The 19,828-nt window shown below is 37.0% G+C and overlaps 1 protein-coding gene across 1 annotated transcript in view; it reads right to left on the bottom strand.

Annotated features, from left to right (window-relative positions):
* Window positions 1–19,828, bottom strand: part of LOC6046000 — a 133,062-nt gene that overhangs the window by 12,563 nt on the left and 100,671 nt on the right. Inside the window, exons 3-5 of the mRNA XM_038263351.1 lie at window positions 5,872–6,104; window positions 3,283–3,638; window positions 2,432–2,608 (exon numbers count right to left, since the gene is read on the bottom strand). Coding sequence (XP_038119279.1) covers window positions 2,432–2,608; window positions 3,283–3,638; window positions 5,872–6,104 — 766 coding nt within the window. The remainder of the gene's footprint in view (window positions 1–2,431; window positions 2,609–3,282; window positions 3,639–5,871; window positions 6,105–19,828) is intronic.

The following is a 19,828-nucleotide window of genomic DNA, read 5'->3' as shown; positions in this document are numbered from 1 at the left end:
CAAACTGATATATACCAAAAAGATGCGCTCTGGCTACGCCAGTGATGTTTTTAAACGCTTCGTGTAATATGCCTCAAAATTGACATTTTTGGAAAATCTGTTTTATTAAATCCCATTTAAAATGAAGGGCGGAGCGCCAGCCACGTCCAATCAAGCTCATATTTGGATGGGCTCAGTATGCCCACCGGAATAAACCCCTGAATGCCCGCCAAAAAGTCATTTTTGTTACACTCTAATATTTACGTACCATTGTTTTGTATGGACAGCAGCCAAAATTGTATGGAGACTTGTATGGGTGAACCAATGACACAAAATAGCTTATTTGGTCATAGGGAAGGCCCCCACAAAGTTTGAGCCAATTCAAAAAACACACAAAATAAAAATGGTCGAAATCGGCCGATTTCGTAGAGAGTTGCTCAGGCTGGAGAGTGCACAGGCGAGCCCAAGCAGAGCCCAAGCTGTTCCACCTATGCTGCTAAGGGGAAGTTTGGAGAAAGGAACTGCTGCCAGAGAAGCGCAGGAAACCGACGATCAGTACTGTTTATCGTGCGAGGGAAGAGCTCAAGAAGCTCAATCTCTCAGCGATGCCTGACGGTTCATCGTCTTGAAAACTTGCCTTAGGGGTTATTCAAATATTACATTCAGAGATTTTCGGGATTTCTGAACCACCCTCCTTCCTGTCACGCACTTTTCCTATCTTTAACATGGGCTTCACAAACTGCAAACCCCCTTCCCTCCCTTTATTCGTGGAAGTAATTTGTGAACAAACCCTTACAGTGCTTCCAGATTATATCCTTTTCAGAGATTTCCAAAAAATGTTTCATTTGTTTCCCAAGTTTCTTATTTCCGTTTATTCTTCGCTTCTTTATAGTTATTTCTTCTGAAACTATCAAACTTCTCTTCAAATCTTTCATCTCAGTTTTTCTTACTATTATTTCTTACAATTTCTTCATTTCTTCTAATTAAAAAATGCTGTGCTATACGCTCTGCCTTATTTCAATGAATAACGTATTATTTTTCATATAAAATAATGCTATTGACTTTATTCATTGATTATATTTATTATATATCATTACACTAAACACACCCTACACAACACTAATGCTACTATAAATCGGAGGTTGAGATTTCCAAAAAAGTGTCCACGTGTGGATGGTTCCTTAAAAAATATTTGAATATTTTTTGTCTATGTCTTTGTTTTTTTTTTTTTTTTTTTTTTTTCAAACAAAGCACGACTTTTAGAAACTCATATCTTTTAAACTAGATTTTGCACCATTACGCACTATGGCTCAGAAGATGTCTTCTTTAGTGCTCTAAAAGATATAAAAAATCGTTTATTAAAAAATATGTATTATCGGAATTCAGCTGTTAGTTAATCGGCTGATTTGGACCATTTTTATTTTTAAGTATTTTTGATTTGGTCTATGACCAAAGAAGCCATTTACAATAATGGTACCGTAATCTGGGGTGAATCGGGACTACAGTCTGAATAGGGACAGCAGTTTTTAGAGCACATAAAGCTTATAAATTTGGAAATGAATGTACACATTTTGTTGGCCTGAGTCTGTTCTAATCGAAACCAACCAGAAAAATCAAAATATTGTGCTCCAACATGGTTAAAACTGCTGTCCCAATTCGCCCCATGTGTCCCGATTGACCCCAGTTTACGGTACGTAAATATTCGAAAATAAGTTGAAGGTATTTATGAGGATTATTTGAAAAAATCGGTTCACGGAAAAAGGCTGATTTTTTAAATGACTATTTTTTTACGCAAATTCAATTTCTCAAAATCCGTATTCAGAATATCAGAAATTTAAGTCAATATCTTTTTGACTTCAGTTTTAATGTAAAACCAAATTTACAATCGAAAAACACCGTAGCTACCTAAAGTTTAATTTTTGCTAAAAATTACCATTTTTCTCAACAATCAAGCCTTCGGACACCTAGTTTCGAGTAGGAATCTCGCAATCGAGAACGCCAAGGCAATGCTGTAGAGCGAATAATTTGATTCGATTTGACTGATGGCCAAGGATGTCAGATGCACAGTTTTGTCTGTGTTTCACAGCATTTGAGCTTGTGCCAGACGTTTTTTGAGGTACACAGATTAAAAAAAACTTAATTAAATTAATATGTTGTAACAAAAAAGTTGTTGAAACTTATTTCGTTAACCTTCAAATGCTTAAAAACACAATTTCTGATGGATTTCAATGACTGTAAATTGATATATTTGAATTTTCGACAAATGCACAAACATACACAGAATTTTTACAGACATTTTAAAAACCAAGTGGCATTCCTGCTGATGGTCTACACATTTTAGCTTATAAATCAAATAAAATCTCATGAACGAATGCAAATTGCACGATGAATTTCCCTTTTCATTTTTTGCTGTGTGCTCTTTGCTTCATCTCACACTCATTCGGTTGCATACCTGCAGGGATGTTTTTTCCCGTCTGCCGCCGCCGTCAAACCCGGACTGTTGGCACGGTTGGCCACTGAGGAGGCCTCCCCGGCCTTGGCCACGGTTTCCAGGCCCCGCGAAAGTTTCAACATTTCCTCGCCAAACTGGTGCAGGGCGGTCATCGTTGTGGGCGTTGGCTCCGGAATACTGGGTGGGAAAGAGAAGGAGTAGAAAAAAAACACGAAATAAACTCTCAAAAAATAAACATCATTCAGTAACCGTAACGAAAAACTTCACCAAACCATCGAGGCTGGCTGTGCAAACTAATTATGGACTGTAAAGCGCAATTTTGTGTGGGTAAACAGTCAGTTGAATTGGATTTTTTGAAATTCGAGCATGGAAGTTGCAATAAAAGTAAAATTAACATTTGCATACATGAGAATGAGAATGATTTTGGTGAAGAATAATTCTATGATTCCATGACACTCTCTCCAATATCAATGATTCTTTGAAGACATGTCATCCTACGTTTATAAAAGCAATTTTTGTGTAGATTGAGCCTGTGGTACTCGAGAGCGAGTTGTGGAGTTATAACCACGGCAAATAGTGTCCAGGGTATTCGTGGAAATAAAATGGTCCCGGAGCACCAAAACCTCGTAGCATGGTGTTCCCAACGAATAAACCAAAATCTCGCAGCGTCTGGTGGTGTGTCTCCTCGCTTCTTCCTCCCCTGTCGATTCAGAATTGTGTTTTATGAACACTCCATGCTCGAGGTCAACCAACTTCAAAAGAATCATGTCTCTGCGATACAACTTTACGCAGCAGGCCTGGCCGCTTTGACTAGCACTAATACTCAGTGATTAACAACATTCGTTCAATACCTGGACTCGAGCAGCCAGAGGTCGTGATTGTCCAGGGTGGACAGTTCGGTGTCGGTGGACGCGGCCGAGTGGGCGTGATTGGGCGTCGCCGGCAGGCTCAGCTTGATGATTCGTTTCCAGGTGTTGCGCCGGTCCAGGGCCGGTGCCTGGCCAAGCCACCCGCTGGACCACCCGGCACCGGTTCCGCCGCCGCCGCCGCCCAGCTCCAGACTTTGCTGGGCCAGCAGCCGGACGGTCAGCGTGTACGTAATCAGCATCACGGCCAGCGGGATGTAGAAGCACACGATCGAACCGACCAGCTTGTAGACCGGGTCCGGAATTTGGCACGTGCCCTCCACCAGCACCGACGCGTGGTTCTGAGGCACAGGCGGAAGAGCAAAGAAAAAAGTTGTGGTTAATTGATTGGGAGCTTGATTGAATTACACAGAAAAAAAATCATGATAATATTACATCTGGGAAGGGGTACATCTTTTATGTCAGAAAAAAACTGTGTAATTTTACCACTATTCTGGTGTAGTGTCGCTTTTTCAGTCTAAATTGAGGTAAAATTACATCATAAAAGAGGTTATATTCAACCTTCCAAAATTACACCTTCCAAAATTTCCAAAATTTTTAGTGTGTAATTGCCGGCCATCAAAGTTTTCAATTATTTAGTTTTTAGTTTTTAGTTTTTAGTTTTTAGTTTTTAGTTTTTGGTTTTTAGTTTTTAGTTTTTAGTTTTTAGTTTTTAGTTTTTAGTTTTTAGTTTTTAGTTTTTAGTTTTTAGTTTTTAGTTTTTAGTTTTTAGTTTTTAGTTTTTAGTTTTTAGTTTTTAGTTTTTAGTTTTTAGTTTTTAGTTTTTAGTTTTTAGTTTTTAGTTTTTAGTTTTTAGTTTTTAGTTTTTAGTTTTTAGTTTTTAGTTTTTAGTTTTTAGTTTTTAGTTTTTAGTTTTTAGTTTTTAGTTTTTAGTTTTTAGTTTTTAGTTTTTAGTTTTTAGTTTTTGGGTAATTCTCTACCAACTCACACGAAATCGGGAAAAGTTGCCCCGACCCCTCTTCGATTTGCGTGAAATTTTGTCCTAAGGGGTAACTTTTGTCCCTGATCACGAATCCAAGGTCCGTTTTTTGATATCTCGTGACGGAGGGGCGGTACGACCCCTTCCATTTTTGAACATGCGAAAAAAGAGGTGTTTTTCAATAATTTGCAGCCTGAAACGGTGATGAGATAGAAATTTGGTGTCAAAGAGACTTTTATGTAAAATTAGACGCCCGATTTGATGGCGTACTCAGAATTCCGAAAAAACGTATTTTTCATTGAAAAAAACACTAAAAAAGTTTTAAAAATTCTCCCATTTTCCGTTACTCGACTGTAAAAAATTTTGGAACATGTCATTTTATGGGAAATTTAATGTACTTTTCGAATCTACATTGACTCAGAAGGGTCATTTTTTCATTTAGAACAAAAATTTTCATTTTAAAATTTCGTGTTTTTTCTAACTTTTCAGGGTTATTTTTTAGAGTGTAACAATGTTCTACAAAGTTGTAGAGCAGATAATTACAAAAATTTTGATATATAGATATAAGGGGTTTGCTTATAAACATCACGTGTTATCGCGATTTTACGAAAAAAAGTTTTGAAAAAGTAACTTTTTGCGTTTCTCTTTGTTTCGTCGTCCGTGTCTGTCGCGAGTGACCATGAACGGCCATGATCGATGACGACCAACTTTTTCAAAACTTTTTTTTCGTAAAATCGCGATAACAAATTATGTTTATAAGCAAACCCCTTATGTCTATACATCAAATTTTTTTAATTATCTGCTCTACAACTTTGTAGAACATTGTTACACTCTAAAAAATAACCCTGCAAAGTAAGAAAAAAACACGAAATTTTAAAATGAAAAATTGTGTTCTAAATGAAAAAATGACCCTTCTGGGTGAATGTAGATTCGAAAAGAACATTAAATTTCCCATAAAATGACATATTCCAAAAAAAATTTACAGTCGAGTAACGGAAAATGGGAGAATTTTTAAAACTTTTTTAGTGTTTTTTTCGATGAAAAATACGTTTTTTCGGAATTCTGAGTACGCCATCAAATCGGGCGTCTAATTTTACATAAAAGTCCCTTTGACACCAAATTTCTATCTCATCACCGTTTCAGGCTGCAAATTATTGAAAAACACCTCTTTTTTTGCATGTTCAAAAATGGAAGGGGTCGTACCGCCCCTCCGTCACGAGATATCAAAAAACGGACCTCGGATTCGTGATCAGGGACAAAAGTTACCCCTTAGTACAAAGTTTAACGCAAATCGAAGAGGGGTCGGGGCAACTGCTGTGTGAGTTGGCGGAGAATTACCCTTTTAGTTTTTAGTTTTTAGTTTTTGTTTTTAGTTTTTAGTTTTTAGTTTTTAGTTTTTAGTTTTTAGTTTTTAGTTTTTAATAAATAAAATTGACCCTAAGACAAGTCGAAAACCCAAATATGAGCTATTTAGGTTGAAATTAAGTATTTAAAAGGCCTTGCCCCGTGCTAATTTTCACTAATAACGGGAGCGAAAACCCCGTAGGGCTAAAGTTCCCCAAATAAAATCAACAACAACAACTTTCACTAATTACCTTCGAGTACATCAGACTGAGCGGCAGGCTCATCGCAATCGACAGCAGCCACACGAAGCTGATTTTGAGCACGACCCGCTTCCGGGTTTTGTTCCGACCGAATCGCATCGGGTACCGCAGCGACAGGTATCGATCCACCGAGATGGTACACAGGTGCATGATGCTGGCGGTGCAGAACAGCACGTCCAGACAGATCCACACCAGACAGTACTCGGACTGCAGTGGAAAGTAGCCTGCAAGAGAAAAGGGGGGAAGGGGAGAACCAACAGTCACTTTATCGTTGACCACTTTGCTGTTATTGCAGAAAACAAACATTAAATTGTGGAAAGTCGTCAAGTCGTCTTGAACTAGGAGATTTAAAGTTTTGAATTTGATTTGGCACCATACAATTATGCGGGAGGTCATACAAAATAAGCATTTGAATATTTGAAAAACTGTATCTAAAGAAAAGATTTCCTGATCGATTTAGATTCTTTGGCAAAGTTTTAGGTTGTGTTTAGAACTTTTTAGAAAAAAAATGCACGAAAAAAATCACGACTTTTTTTATCGCAAAGTAACTTTTTGAATGGACTAAAAACATTAATTTTGGACATTTTGAAATTGGGTTGGGTAGAAAATTTCACAAATGTTTCATTTACTTTTAAAATCGAATTATCAATTTCAAAGATATCAAGAGTGAGGGGTTTTTTAAATGTCACTGAGAAGCAAGGGTCCTGATTTGATTTGATTTGATGTGATAATCAACAGGGCCACAAGGATGACCTATGTAGCGGTTGCCTGGAATTACAGTGGCTCAGAGGGAGCATCTTCAAATTTCTGCCGTATGAAGGGCCAAAAGGGGATGGTTGGACGCGAACAAGCAAAATCACCCACGGTGTCCTCAGGGGAATCTCCTTCCGACAGTAACCTCCAATAACTCCGAAAAAAGTCTGACAAAGCTTAAAAACAGGGCTGTTGGGGGCCTTAAAGGGCGCGGCAAACAGCTGGAAACTGACATTGTACAAATATTAAACAATTTTCCCCTTGTGACGTACTTCTGGTCTTCCACTATCCACATCCAGTCTGCGCCATTACAGCATACTGTCCACTGCCCTGATGCTCCCTCCCCAATCCCCGGCTTTGATTCTAACTACTGATGAAAAGGAAAATCATAGATGAGAAAAGGTCAATGCGGATGGAGAGCAAATCGAGCTCAGTATCCCCTCACAAAGACTGGTAGTAAGTGTGAAAAAGACGGATGGATCGATGATCCCCCCACAATGACAAAAAAGAGACAGATGATAGGGAGAGCAAAAGAAGAACAAACAATCAGGAATAAGAAATATTAAATGCAAATGAATAGCAAATTAAGCTCAATTTTCCTCACAAGTTAAATACTTTAAATACTTTAACCACTTTAAATACTTTAACCACTTTAAATACTTTAAATACATTAACTGCCCATGATCGCATAAATGTCCCATATGCATTTTCTTCACTTTTGAGTTATTGATGCAGTTTGGTTCAAAATCGTGTGCTCTTTCAGAAAAGCCTACAACATTCAGTACTTTGTTCTAGAAATCAGGAGGAAATACTGTGAATGAATTGAATACTTTTAATACTTTGAATGTTTTAAATACTTTAAACATTTTGAATACTATAAATATTTTAGGTACTTAAAAGCGAGTCCACGCCTTTGTATGGGACGTCGTTTCACCAATCTGCCTGAAATTTTCAGGGGTTGTTTGTACATATAAAACTAGCATCTGGCCAAAATATGAGCACCCTAGGTCAACGAGAAGTGGGGCAAATCGGGACACAAAATTTAAAGGTTCAAAAACGTCAATAATCCTAAAAAAGCTATAACTTAGACAAAACGAAGTTGATTTTATAGCTGTCGGCCACCATTGCTAGTACCAACCACTAGTGTCTTCCTTTTATCTACAAGGACTTCGCCGCCCTGGGCTCCTAATTGTATGAAAGTATGGCACGGAGTGACGGCGCCGAATACTCATGTGTACACAAAGAATTTTAGAGCGCCCGCCGCGGGATTCGAACCGGCGACCTCTGGATTGTGAGACCAGTGCGCGGTCCGATTGATCCACACGGGCGGGACACTAACTTAGACAAAATTCAATTTTATTTCAGAATTCAAAATCGGGACACAAAATTAACTATCATTTTTTAAAGGGTTTAAATAAATGAAAATGAACATTTTTATGCATGTTTATATTGTGAAATTTTCTCTGGAACATGAATATGATAAAATTAACACCAGAAAATGTTCTCAGTCTCAGATGGTAGTCCCAAATGTCCCCTTCAAGCTGCAGGTCGAACCGAGTTGATATCTGGATGGAACACTTTTTTATTAGAGTTTGAAAATTATGCTATTTTTTCACTAAAATGCCAATAACTCCCTTTAGATTTAACCAATTGGGATGCTTCACCCGGCATTTTGTAGTATTTTTTAAGCCCTATCAGATGCATTTTGAATTTTGAAATTAAATTGAATTTTGCCAAAGTTACAGCCTTTTTAAGGTTTTTGACGTTTTTGAACTTTTAACCTTTGTGTCCCGATTTGCCCCACTTCCCGTTGACCTAGAGTGCTCATGTTTTGGCCAGATGCTAGTTTTATAGGTACAAACAACCCCTGAAAATTTCAGGCAGATTGGTGAGGTCGATGCGAGATGCTTTGCTCGTGGTTTTTAAAACTTTCAATACTTAAAATACATTCCAAATTTCAAATGAGAAATTGTGGATCCGATGGAGAGCATATCGAGCTCAGTAACCTCTTAAAAATATAATTATACAGCAATTCCCCACGAAAACAGCATGGAAAAAATCAAAAGTGCTCGGATCGGACTCAAAATTCTTCTGGGGGTTCCCTGGACGAAATAATTAGACCCGTATTTTTTTGTTTGGCCATTAGGGTGACCTACGCCGTTTTAGGGTGGTCTAAAAAATGGCCATTTTCGTCGATTTTCGCAAAAACCACTTTTTTCAAAAAAACATAACTCCTCGCCATTTCAACCGATTTCAATTGTCTTATACGCAAATGAAAGGTGATAAGTTGGGCTTTCAAAGAAAAATAATAAGAAGTTTCAAAAATCTAGCCTAACATATGAAAAGGTCGAATGAAACTTTAAAATGCCGTTTTGACGGTGTCTGGACCAAAGAGCCTATGTCTGAAAATATTTTTATCGGAATCCCCAAACATTTTTACATAACATACTAAAAAATGGGAGGAGTTCATTAACAGGATTCCGAGATATGATTTTTTGAAAATAAAGTCCGTGTTTTTCGACGCGCCGCGCGCAAAAACAAGAAAATGACAAAATCGGCAAAAAATCAGCTTTTTCCACTAAAACTGCGATAACTTAAAAATTTCAGCGATGACCTATACATGTCTGGGTACCAAAATTTTTGTAATTGAAAGACGCAACTTTTGTTTTTTTCCATGCTGTTTTCGTGGGGAATTGCTGTATAGAAAAATGTTCAGCACACTACTTCATTGATTTGAAATGATTTTAACTACCTCCTTATCACCCACACTTCTTTTTTTAAATATGTAAACAAATTGGAAATTCAAAATTGATAAAAACGGACGTTAATAAATAAATGAATGTCGCATAAATTTGAATTGGTTTTATGTTTTGAAATTATGAATAATTTTACTCTAAATAAAAGTTGTATCTGTTTTATGTATGTATGTATGTTAGGGTGGTCCAAATCTGGCCTTTTTTGGGGCTACCCCCTGATATCAAAGATTGACCCATCACTAGGTTTAATTCCAAATTGGCCGCGTTAAAATTTCATAACACCTTATAGAGGAGAAAATCGTGCCGTCAGAAATGAACTCAAATCACTCAAAGTTCATTTTGTGAGTGACTTTAACAGTTTGGCCTAGTTTGACAGATATCTTGTCCTCAGTTTTCTTTGGGAGAGAAAAGGAGGCGAATACATTATGAAAATCATACCTGTCAAAATTCCTAGCCTCAAAATTTTGTCGCGAGTTGCTTTTCTCCTCTAATAGCTTTTATTGCCAGAAGCAGGGCTGCGGAGTCGGGTCATGTTTTAGACGACTCCGACTCCGGCTTTATGAGTTAAGCCGACTCCGACTCCGGCTCCAGCTTTATGAGTTAAGCCGACTCCGACTCCGACTCCAGCTTTTAACAAATTGTTGACTCCAATACCAATTTTTCCAATTTTTTTCAATACAAAAATGGGAGACCTAGCCTCCATAATCGATTTGACATATAAAATCATTTTGCTTACATTTAGGCTGTAATTTGTAAGACACAAAGTAACTATCAAAGTCACCATGGTATTAAAATAAACAGTTTACGTAACTATATTGCAATGCTCTCCTGAATTTATCTAAAAATACATACATGGACATTTTGTGATCCAGCCCAGTACATGTTTTAAACATATAAGTCATGATAAAATTCTTACCAATTGAATAATATTTGGAAAAAAATCTAGGTCTATCAATGTTACCCCGGTTTATGGCATTTAAAAATAAATATTTAATGACCGAAAACAACCATATTTTTAGATTTGTTCAACGATATTTGAAAGGATCCACTCTTTTAGATTTTTGTAGAGAAATAGTAAACATAAAGGAAATCAATAAATTTAATATATTCAATGATGATTTCAAAATTAGTTGCAACTTATTTTTGATATTTTTTGTCAGTTTCAAATATTTACAACACGACCCTTTGTTTTTTTATTTATATGCAAAATGAGCATGTTGAGTTCCAAGTAATAGATTGAAATTCTCGTATGTTTGGCAGCGTAAGCACTCGGTCCTAACTCCATCCAATTTGCTGATTTTCACTATTCAAACACTAATTATGCAAAACTGTTGATAGAAACTTGTTTGCTCACATCCTATTGAGCTATTTATCACTCGATTTCAGTTGAAAACGCTTTTTATGAGCTGCAATTTAACATCATTGTGCTGATATGGCAACATTAGAGGAATTCGATGCTGTTCTCCTAATAGTTGATAATTTGATGGGCAAAATTAACTGAAAAAAATCTTTACGCGGTTTAAAAAAAATAGGTACATAGAAGTTTTGTAAATTAATTTGCATTATAACAAAAACTGATCAGTAAAAAAGTTTATAAATAATATTGAATTTAAGATAACTCCGACTCCAGCTCCAACTCCGGGTTTATCAGAAATTTTCGACTCCGGCTCTGACTCCAGCTCATAAAATTTAGCCGACTCCGACTCCGACTCCAGCTATTCGAGTTTTGACGACTCCGACTCCAGGTCCCCAAAAAGACCCGACTCCACCGACTCCGACTCCGACTCCACAGCCCTGATCAGAAGGTTTTATGTCCGAAGCATAAAACCTTGTTAGAACCTACTAATTAGCTCTTGCTTATTGGTTGCAATGAATGCCCAAATAAAACTAGAAAGCAAACAAGATGCTACCATAACACCTCAATAAAACTTGGTGGTGGCTTGTTGGTTTAAGGGGTTACAAACATGTAGAAAATCACAAAATTTCATATCACAGAAAATTTATTGAATCCACTAAAATGATGATCTCAAACACTCCTGAAAGTTTCATGATGATATTTCATGATTAAACTGAGTAAAGGACGATTTAAGCTCAAAGTTTTGCCATGCGTAAAGCGAACTGTCAAACTTTGTGAGCGTTTTTCTCTTAACACCGAGTTGATTTACGGGTGCCACAATATCTTGAGATGAGATGTACAAAATTGGCTGAAATTTCGGGTGAAGACTCTCAGGACATATCCCGTGTGCATGGAGAAGCCCGATTTTGAAATTTTGCTTTTTTAAAAAAATACAAAAAATCAAAAACTAACGATTTTTTATATGAAAAACATAAAACTATTTTTATCTTTTTTTTAAATAAACTTTTTGAAAATCGGCCTGGTTAAACGAGTCTTCACCAAAATTTTGAGCCGATTTGATTAAAGCAGTGTTCAGATATCGTGGCACCCGTTTTTTTAAACTGCAAACTTCAAATAGCTATATCTCGGCGAAGACACAACCATATGTGTTCAAATTTATTTCGTTTTATTTTTATGGAAATTGTCCATGAGGGGGGGGGGGGGGGGGTTGAGATTTCCAAAAAAAAGTGTCCACGTGGTTTGTGGTTTGTGGATGAAAATGTATATTTTAATGCCCTGAAAACAGTTTTGAAAAAAAGTTTAAGCGTGTGCTCAAACCAACCTCCGAAATTTATGCCGATTTACGTGTATGTAACCCCTTAAGATATTTGTTTTACAAAAATGGTCAAAATGGCACTGAAGAAAAAAAAAGTAATTGTTTTATGAAAGTTTAAGGGCCACTTTCCATTCTTTATTTTTAAAATTCAATGTGAGTAGCATGACTAAGTGGCATCGATTTTCAGGACCTATGGGTTCTTGATCATAGTTCTCTCCCGTTGTCCATTCTGTGATGCTAGGGAGGGGGGGGGAGCTTTTCCATGGTTTAGCAACGGAGCGAAACAAGCAAGCAAAGCAAATAAACAAACAAACATCCCACTCCAGCGGCCAGTCTGGGTCTGGACCAGAGCTTTATTTGTCAGGCTAGGTTTTGGGGGTGTTGGAATGGGCCCGGGGGACAACTACCCGACCTGATGGAACTGGTCTGAAATCTCTCGAAATCGCCTGTTGTGAGGATTGAATGCTTTTGCAAGGTTTGTAACTTTGGATGGAACAAAAATAAAACGGTGAAATTTTTTTTTTCCAACTGCAACAGCCGATGTTTATACTTTGAATAAAATCGACGTTTTGTAAAATCAGTTCCTAGAATAAAAGTTTTTGTTTTATTAAAGGCAGCAAGGATCATTTGCCAAACTTGTACTTTCCCTGACTCGGGATGTTTTGCGGAATCAACATGAGTTATTTCTGTTGCATTCTCTCTCTCTCTCTCTCTCTCTCTCTCTCTCTCTCTCTCTCTCGTTCCTTCCACTGTCCCACCGGCCTCACGCTCCTCATTGTTCACTGCCACTTTCTGTGGGCCTAGCTCTTAATTTCCCACCCCCACAAATTCGCAACCCAGCTTCCCACAGCCAAGCGGCACGAGGTTTTCGTGGAACCAGAGTCGACATAATAAATATTATCTTTGGAAATTGATTTTCATTCATGCGATTTTAATGATACAACATCCCCACCCGAAACCCAATTCCGCACAGGGCGGATCCTCGTAATCCAAACCACAGCACCGAGAGGATTAAAAGGATCGAGGCTTTTCGTGCGAGGTGGGAAGGAGAATGGGCGGGGGTGGTCGTACGGTTATAATTGGAACACGACAGGAACGGGTTTAGTGACACGCCGAGAGGTCACTCCGGGAATTCTACCCATAAATTTGCTCCGAATAGATGGATTGTGTCCCATTAGGAAATGAAAAGGTGGATTTCACTGGATTTAGTTCTGTTAGTAATCTTAAAGGTTTGTTTTACAAAAAAAAAACGGCATTTGAAGACTGTACCGATTCAATTGAGAAGTGATGACATTTTCGAAAACAACATTCGAAAATCTGATTTTTGGGAAGGGATTTTATGATCGATTCAGTGTCTTTAGCAAAGTTGATTTTGGAAAATTCACAAAAAAGTTATATTTTCGATGATATAATAGTAGTTTATGCAACAAGTTGCAAAAAGAGGATTTTTTCAGCACGAGTCGTACATTTATCCAACGAGGTTCACCGAGTTAGATGAATACGAAGAGTGCTGAAAAAATCATGTTTTGCAACGAGTTCCATACATTTTTTTTTGCAATTCCGAAAAACACCCATTGAGTGAAATTTTAAGTCAATTTTTCATGTATTTTGTCAAAAAATCGTTGAAATCTAAAAAATGTTAAAAAGTGTTAATTTTCGAAACAAGTGCTGAAAAGTTCAACTTTTCAGCACCCATTTCACTGCTGAAAAGTAGAACTTTTTAGCATTTATTTTGAAAAGTGTTGCTATTCGATTCTGTTATTTTTGGTACAGAAAAGTAGGCTAATTCGTCGTTCCAGAATGACAGTTTCAGTAAAGGGGTCCTTCTTGAAACTTTAAGAACAGCTGTATCTTAACAGTACACATCAATTGGGGAAGTAGTTGTATTTTTCTATCACAATTGTTGCATTTACAGACACTTTGATTCTTATCTTATCCAATATTATCGAACAAAAAGGCAGCGAGTCCGAAGAAAGCATCCACCGCAAATTCATTCTTGTCATTATGTTGAACGAAAATCAAATTTCACAATATCAACTGGGAAGGAAGAATGCGTGGACATACCGCAACAAACGCTCCAAATCGGTAAAGGCTCACCCATAAACAACATGGCCTCTCCAGTTTGGGGTTCAAGTTTGATGTCAGGTTTCATATATTTCCAAATTTTCAGACCTTTTTTGTGACCTGTTTTTTGGTAAGTGGCGAGGAAGGTATCAACCACAGATGGATAGTTAGTATAAAAAAAGATTTATAGCCATGGAAGAGAATGACACAATATAAAAAATTTACGCCTTAATTGACAGCGTACTTTGCGTACATAAGGAGTTTCATCGCATCCATCACAAATTACGATAAATTTTCAGTTTTCAATAAAAAAAAAGTTGATAATTTTTACTATTTTAAACTAGTTTGTTGAAGCTTGTCGCTTCCGCCTCGTAAGCGGTAAATCAGGGTTCAAATCCCGGCTCGGACCAACACAACTGGTGATCTTTTCCCTTCTGGATTCGATTGCTTTTTAAAGGGAAGGTAGTGTATCGTCACAAACTGGACCTTATCAAGACACCTTAGGAAGACAACCTATGGAATGTAAACATTAACCTTAACATGTTAACATTAAGTTAAATAATAAACTGTCACTGAATCCGCTTTGTAAATGCCGGCCCCGATACTCTTCATGGGAGTCCCCAAGTGCGTCCATCCCGGGAATTCCCGGGACAAAAATCCCGGGATTTTTCCAAAACCGGGAAATCCCGAATCCCGGGATTTTCGTTAATTTGTCCCGGGAATTCCAGGAATTAAAAAAAAATCATATTTTGGTCCGGAAATTTAGATTTGGTTGTGGAAATAATATATCAGTTGAATACTAAGTAATCGATAAAATGAATTAAAATTTGGATTCGCAAATATCAGCATTAATTTGGCTTATTAAGGAAAATAATTATAAATTAATTTACAGGTCTGCAAAATGCCTAGGGCTTTAAATATTTTCTCTCTTTTTTTATTATAAAAGACTTTTTATTTTAAAAAACTGAATATATTTACGATTTTAAATTTGAAACAAAAATCTCATATTAAATTAATATTAATGAAACACCGGCATCTGGGGCAAATAAGGACAAATGTAACGAATAAAGACAGCTATTTAAGCAAAAAAAAATGCATAATGTTTGGATGTATTGCTCTGAAATCTCCTGTACCTATTCAGACTGTAGTCTCGATTTTCCCTCGGTTGGCGGTAGTAACTTGAATATAATCAGTAAAATATGTTTTATATAAAACAATGAATGCAAAATTTATCTAAAATTTTACATTGACTGGTATCATTTTATTTGCTGCCGTTTTTCGTTTTTTAGACATATAAAAGGATTTTTTTAGGCTGCTTTAGTCATGTCATATAAAAATATATATAAAAGAAATATTTTTATAAAAGACTAATGTAATTTGTTCCGCAAATCGAAAAAAAAATGAATCACATTGGGGTAATTCTCTACCAAATCACACGAAATCGGGAAAAGTTGCCCCGACCCCTCTTCGATTTGCGTGAAACTTTGTCCTAAGGGGTAACTTTTGTCCCTGATCACGAATCCGAGGTCCGTTTTTTGATATCTCGTGACGGAGGGGCGGTACGACCCATTCCATTTTTGAACATGCGAAAAAATAGGTGTTTTTCAATAATTTGCAGCCTCAAACGGTGATGAGATAGAAATTTGGTGTCAAAGGGACTTTTATGTAAAATTAGACGCCCGATTTGATGGCGTACTCAGAATTCCGAAAAAACGTATTTTTCATCGAAAAAAATACTAAACAAGTTTTAAAAACTCTTCCATTTTCCGTTACTCGACTGTAAAAATTTTTGGAACATGTCATTTTATGGGAAATTTAATGTTCTTTTCGAATCTACATGGACCCAGACGGGTCATTTTTTCATTTAGAACAAAATTTTTCATTTTAAAATTTCGTGTTTTTTTTCTAAATTTGCAGGGTTATTTTTTAGAGTGTAACAATGTTCTACAAAGTTGTAGAGCAGACAATTACAAAAATTTTGATATGTAAACATAAGGGGTTTGCTTACAAACAACACGAGTTATCGCGATTTTACGAAAAAAAGTTTTGAAAAAGTTACTTTTTGCGTTTCTCTTTGTTTTGTCGTCCGTGTCTGTCGCGGGTGACCATGAACGGCCATGATCGATGACGACCAACTTTTTCAAAACTTTTTTTCGTAAAATCGCGATAACTCGTGATGTTTATAAGCAAACCCCTTATGTCTATATATCAAATTTTTTGTAATTGTCTGCTCTACAATTTTGTAGAACATTGTTACACTCTAAAAAATAACCCTGCAAAGTTAGAAAAAACACGAAATTTTAAAATGAAAAATTTTGTTCTAAAAGAAAAAATGACCTTTCTGGGTCAATGTAGATTTTAAAAGAACATTAAATTTCCCATAAAATGACTTGTTCCAAAATTTTTTACAGTCGAGTAACGGAAAATTGGAGAATTTTTAAAACTTTTTTAGTGTTTTTTTCGATGAAAAATACGTTTTTTCGGAATTCTGAGTACGCCATCAAATCGGGCGTCTAATTTTACATAAAAGTCCCTTTGACACCAAATTTCTATCTCATCACCGTTTCAGGCTACAAATTATTGAAAAACATCTCTTTTTTCGCATGTTCAAAAATGGAAGGGGTCGAACCACCCCTCCGTCACGAGATATCAAAAAACGGACCTCGGATTCGTGATCAGGGACAAAAGTTACCCCTTAGGACAAAGTTTCACGCAAATCGAAGAGGGGTCGGGGCAACTGCTGTGTGAGTTGGCGGAGAATTACCCATTGGAATTATAAATGAAAGTTGGTTTTTAAATCCAAAACACCTCAAAGAAAAAAAAAACATTTTTGAATTTCTTTTAAGCTATTTAAAAACTGCCGTCCTTGTTCAGATTGAAGTGTAGATTATCACCAATTAATATCTTTAAGCTAATTCTATGATTTTAAGCTTGAAAACATAACAAATATAATGACAACATAGATTTTATTACTGATTAAAAAATTTCCCGGGATCCCGGGAATTCCCGGGATCCCAAAAATATGTTTCCCGTTTCCCGGGAAATTCAAAACCCGGGAAAATTGGACGCCCTAGCTCCCCTCAGGGAAGGGAAATATTTACTTTGTTTTTACTTGTTGAAGCTTCACTTTAGAATCTCATAATTGTGCCATCAGAAGTGTTTTTTTTTTCAGAGAGTTCAGCTTATTTTTCAAGAGAATGATCTTTTGAAAATTAATTAAGACTTAGTTACTGTATTGTTTTTATTTAGGGGAAAGATACTCATTTTCATCACACTAAGCCTTTCGACCTTTTTTTTTGTTTGCCGCTATTCAAACAACAATTTCAGATACACCAACATTAGAGAGTTGCTTGCTCACTTTTAAAAAGCAAAGCAATCCACTTTAACGACCCCCGGGTCTTTTGAGGTCTCTGTTGCAAGTTTCTGCTCATTTCTAGACGTCCGAAAGTTTGTGTGGTGAGTGTGTGTGTGTGTGCTCCAATCCAATACCCGCTAACCGGTAGCGAAATTATGGGAAAGTATAATTTGTATCAGACTGTGTACATGCCGAATGCTGATACAGCTTATCACAGTCCCGGGTATTAGGTGGTGATAGCCCTCGCGCTGCTTCCAACGACCCATTTCAGAATGACAGAGCTCCTTGCGGTCCAATTCCGAGGTCGCTGGGCATTGTTTGGCCCCGCCTAAACATAAAAGCAAGCATCTGAAGGAAACTCGATCTATATTTAGACTTCTAATCCCCTCAGGCAAATCAGGGATCAGCGCGTATTTAATAATATGAGAAGAAGAGATAACATGTTTCAACACTACGGATCAATTCACTGCTAGAGTGTAAACCTTCTGATGGCCGACTGCTTAGCGTCCCAGACCACCACCACCACCAAAGGTGTGAGTTCGAATCCCACCTGATTCATTTTAGTTTTTATTCATATTCAAATTCCTGATTACAAATTTCAAAGGTACCGACCGGGATTTGATCCCTGAACCTTTTGCTTGGGAGACAGAAGCCGTAACCATTAAGCCACGGAGCCGGTTGAATGAGACGTGGTTCTCTGTATGGATTTTTGCGAGATGAGAGCAGAGGACAACAATCATCTCAACGTTTCTACTTTACCCGGGCTAACGACCGGCAGTTCCAGTTCACGATGATTTCCCTTCATATGTTAAAAACCACTTATGATTTTGGCACATATTCCGTTTGTCAACGTTTCCTGTCATTACTGGCGGGAAAAATCTACGTGGAATCAGCTCTGCAGACCTCATGTGTGACAGGAATGCAGGTTGAGCGACTCCCACGGGCACGTCCGAAAGTTTGTGTGGTGAGTCACCCAAAACCTTTTTTACGCAGATGGACCGACGTTTTACTTCCCCATCCGATAGAAGGCGTGATCACACCGTCTGGGATTGAACCCAGAAGGTGAGAGACTACCACGCTGGCCACTACACCACCGGGCCCTCACTTTTATTTGAGCTAAATAGTAATAAATGACTTTAAATAGTCAAAAACACCTTACAATCCATGATCAATGTTCTGATAAGCCAAAAATAGAAATGGGCCGTGAAAGGAAACATTTCCCCTAATAGTGCGCTGATTTTTTTCCAACATAAAGATGCTCTTTACAATAAATAGTTCTTTTTTTAATCCTCAAATGCATGCAATGCTCTAGCCAAAATGAAGAGCCAAACATTCAATACTAAGCGCATTTAAAATATTAGTCCTGACTCAATAAAAATTTTAAATATTTTTTTCGAAGATATCATGAAATTTCATAATTGATTTATTTTTCAACATTGAAAATTGGACATTTAGTTGCTGAGATATTGGTATTAGAAAACATTAGAATGTTTAGATGAGACTTAAAAAACTAAGATTTTCTTGTTTCTTTTTCATTTATTCGCTGTATTTCAGCAACCAGAGGTCCAATCTTCAATGACTCTTAGGCAATCTTATTGGAAATTTTCTAAAATTTTCGAAAAAAAAATATTCAGGAATGGACAATATGACTCGTTTCCTTAGGTAAAAATAAGTATCTGTGCAAATTTTGAGCCAAATCGGTTAAGGTTTAAGGGTCGCTTTTTATCGTTGAAGTTTTTATGGGGAAAATCGCAAAAATTGATGCAGAAAAACATCGTTTCAGTTTTTTTTCCGCCAGGTGGCGCCAGGGTCTCACCAGAAATTGATTCTTGTAGGAAATTCAATTCCCTGCAACTTTGCCCAAGGGTACGAAACAACCCGAGTTGATCCTGATTTTTGGTGATTTTTTTAGTAAAAAATATTGTCTTATATACTTCCTATGTACTCCTTATATACTTTCAAATATATAAGCCGATTTCTTTTCATCGTATTGCTAATAACTCATCAGGATCAACTCGGATCTTCTTGCATTCTTCGACAAAGTTGTAGGAAAAGAATCTCACACTTGAACAAAATTGGGCGAGACATGCGCCACCTGCTGCCAAAATATTTAAGCGATGTTTTTTTTTGCATTTTGCGATTTGGCTCAAAATTGGCACAGTTACTTATTATTGCCTAAAAAACCGAGCCAAGAGGTATCTCTTGAAATTTTCCATTATTGTCACCCTAATGGACAATCATGGACACTGTTAAAAAATCGAAATACTTGAATTTTTCAGTCATAGGGAATTTGTCCCTATTTTGGGCCTACTAAGCCGAGCGAAGTCTTGCTTATAGTACATGGAATA

Source organism: Culex quinquefasciatus, chromosome 3 (genome assembly GCF_015732765.1).
Source record: "Culex quinquefasciatus strain JHB chromosome 3, VPISU_Cqui_1.0_pri_paternal, whole genome shotgun sequence".
In the NCBI taxonomy this organism is placed as follows: Eukaryota; Metazoa; Arthropoda; class Insecta; order Diptera; family Culicidae; genus Culex; species Culex quinquefasciatus.
Note: the sequence above shows the minus strand (reverse complement) of the source record. Positions and strands in the feature narration are given on the sequence as shown.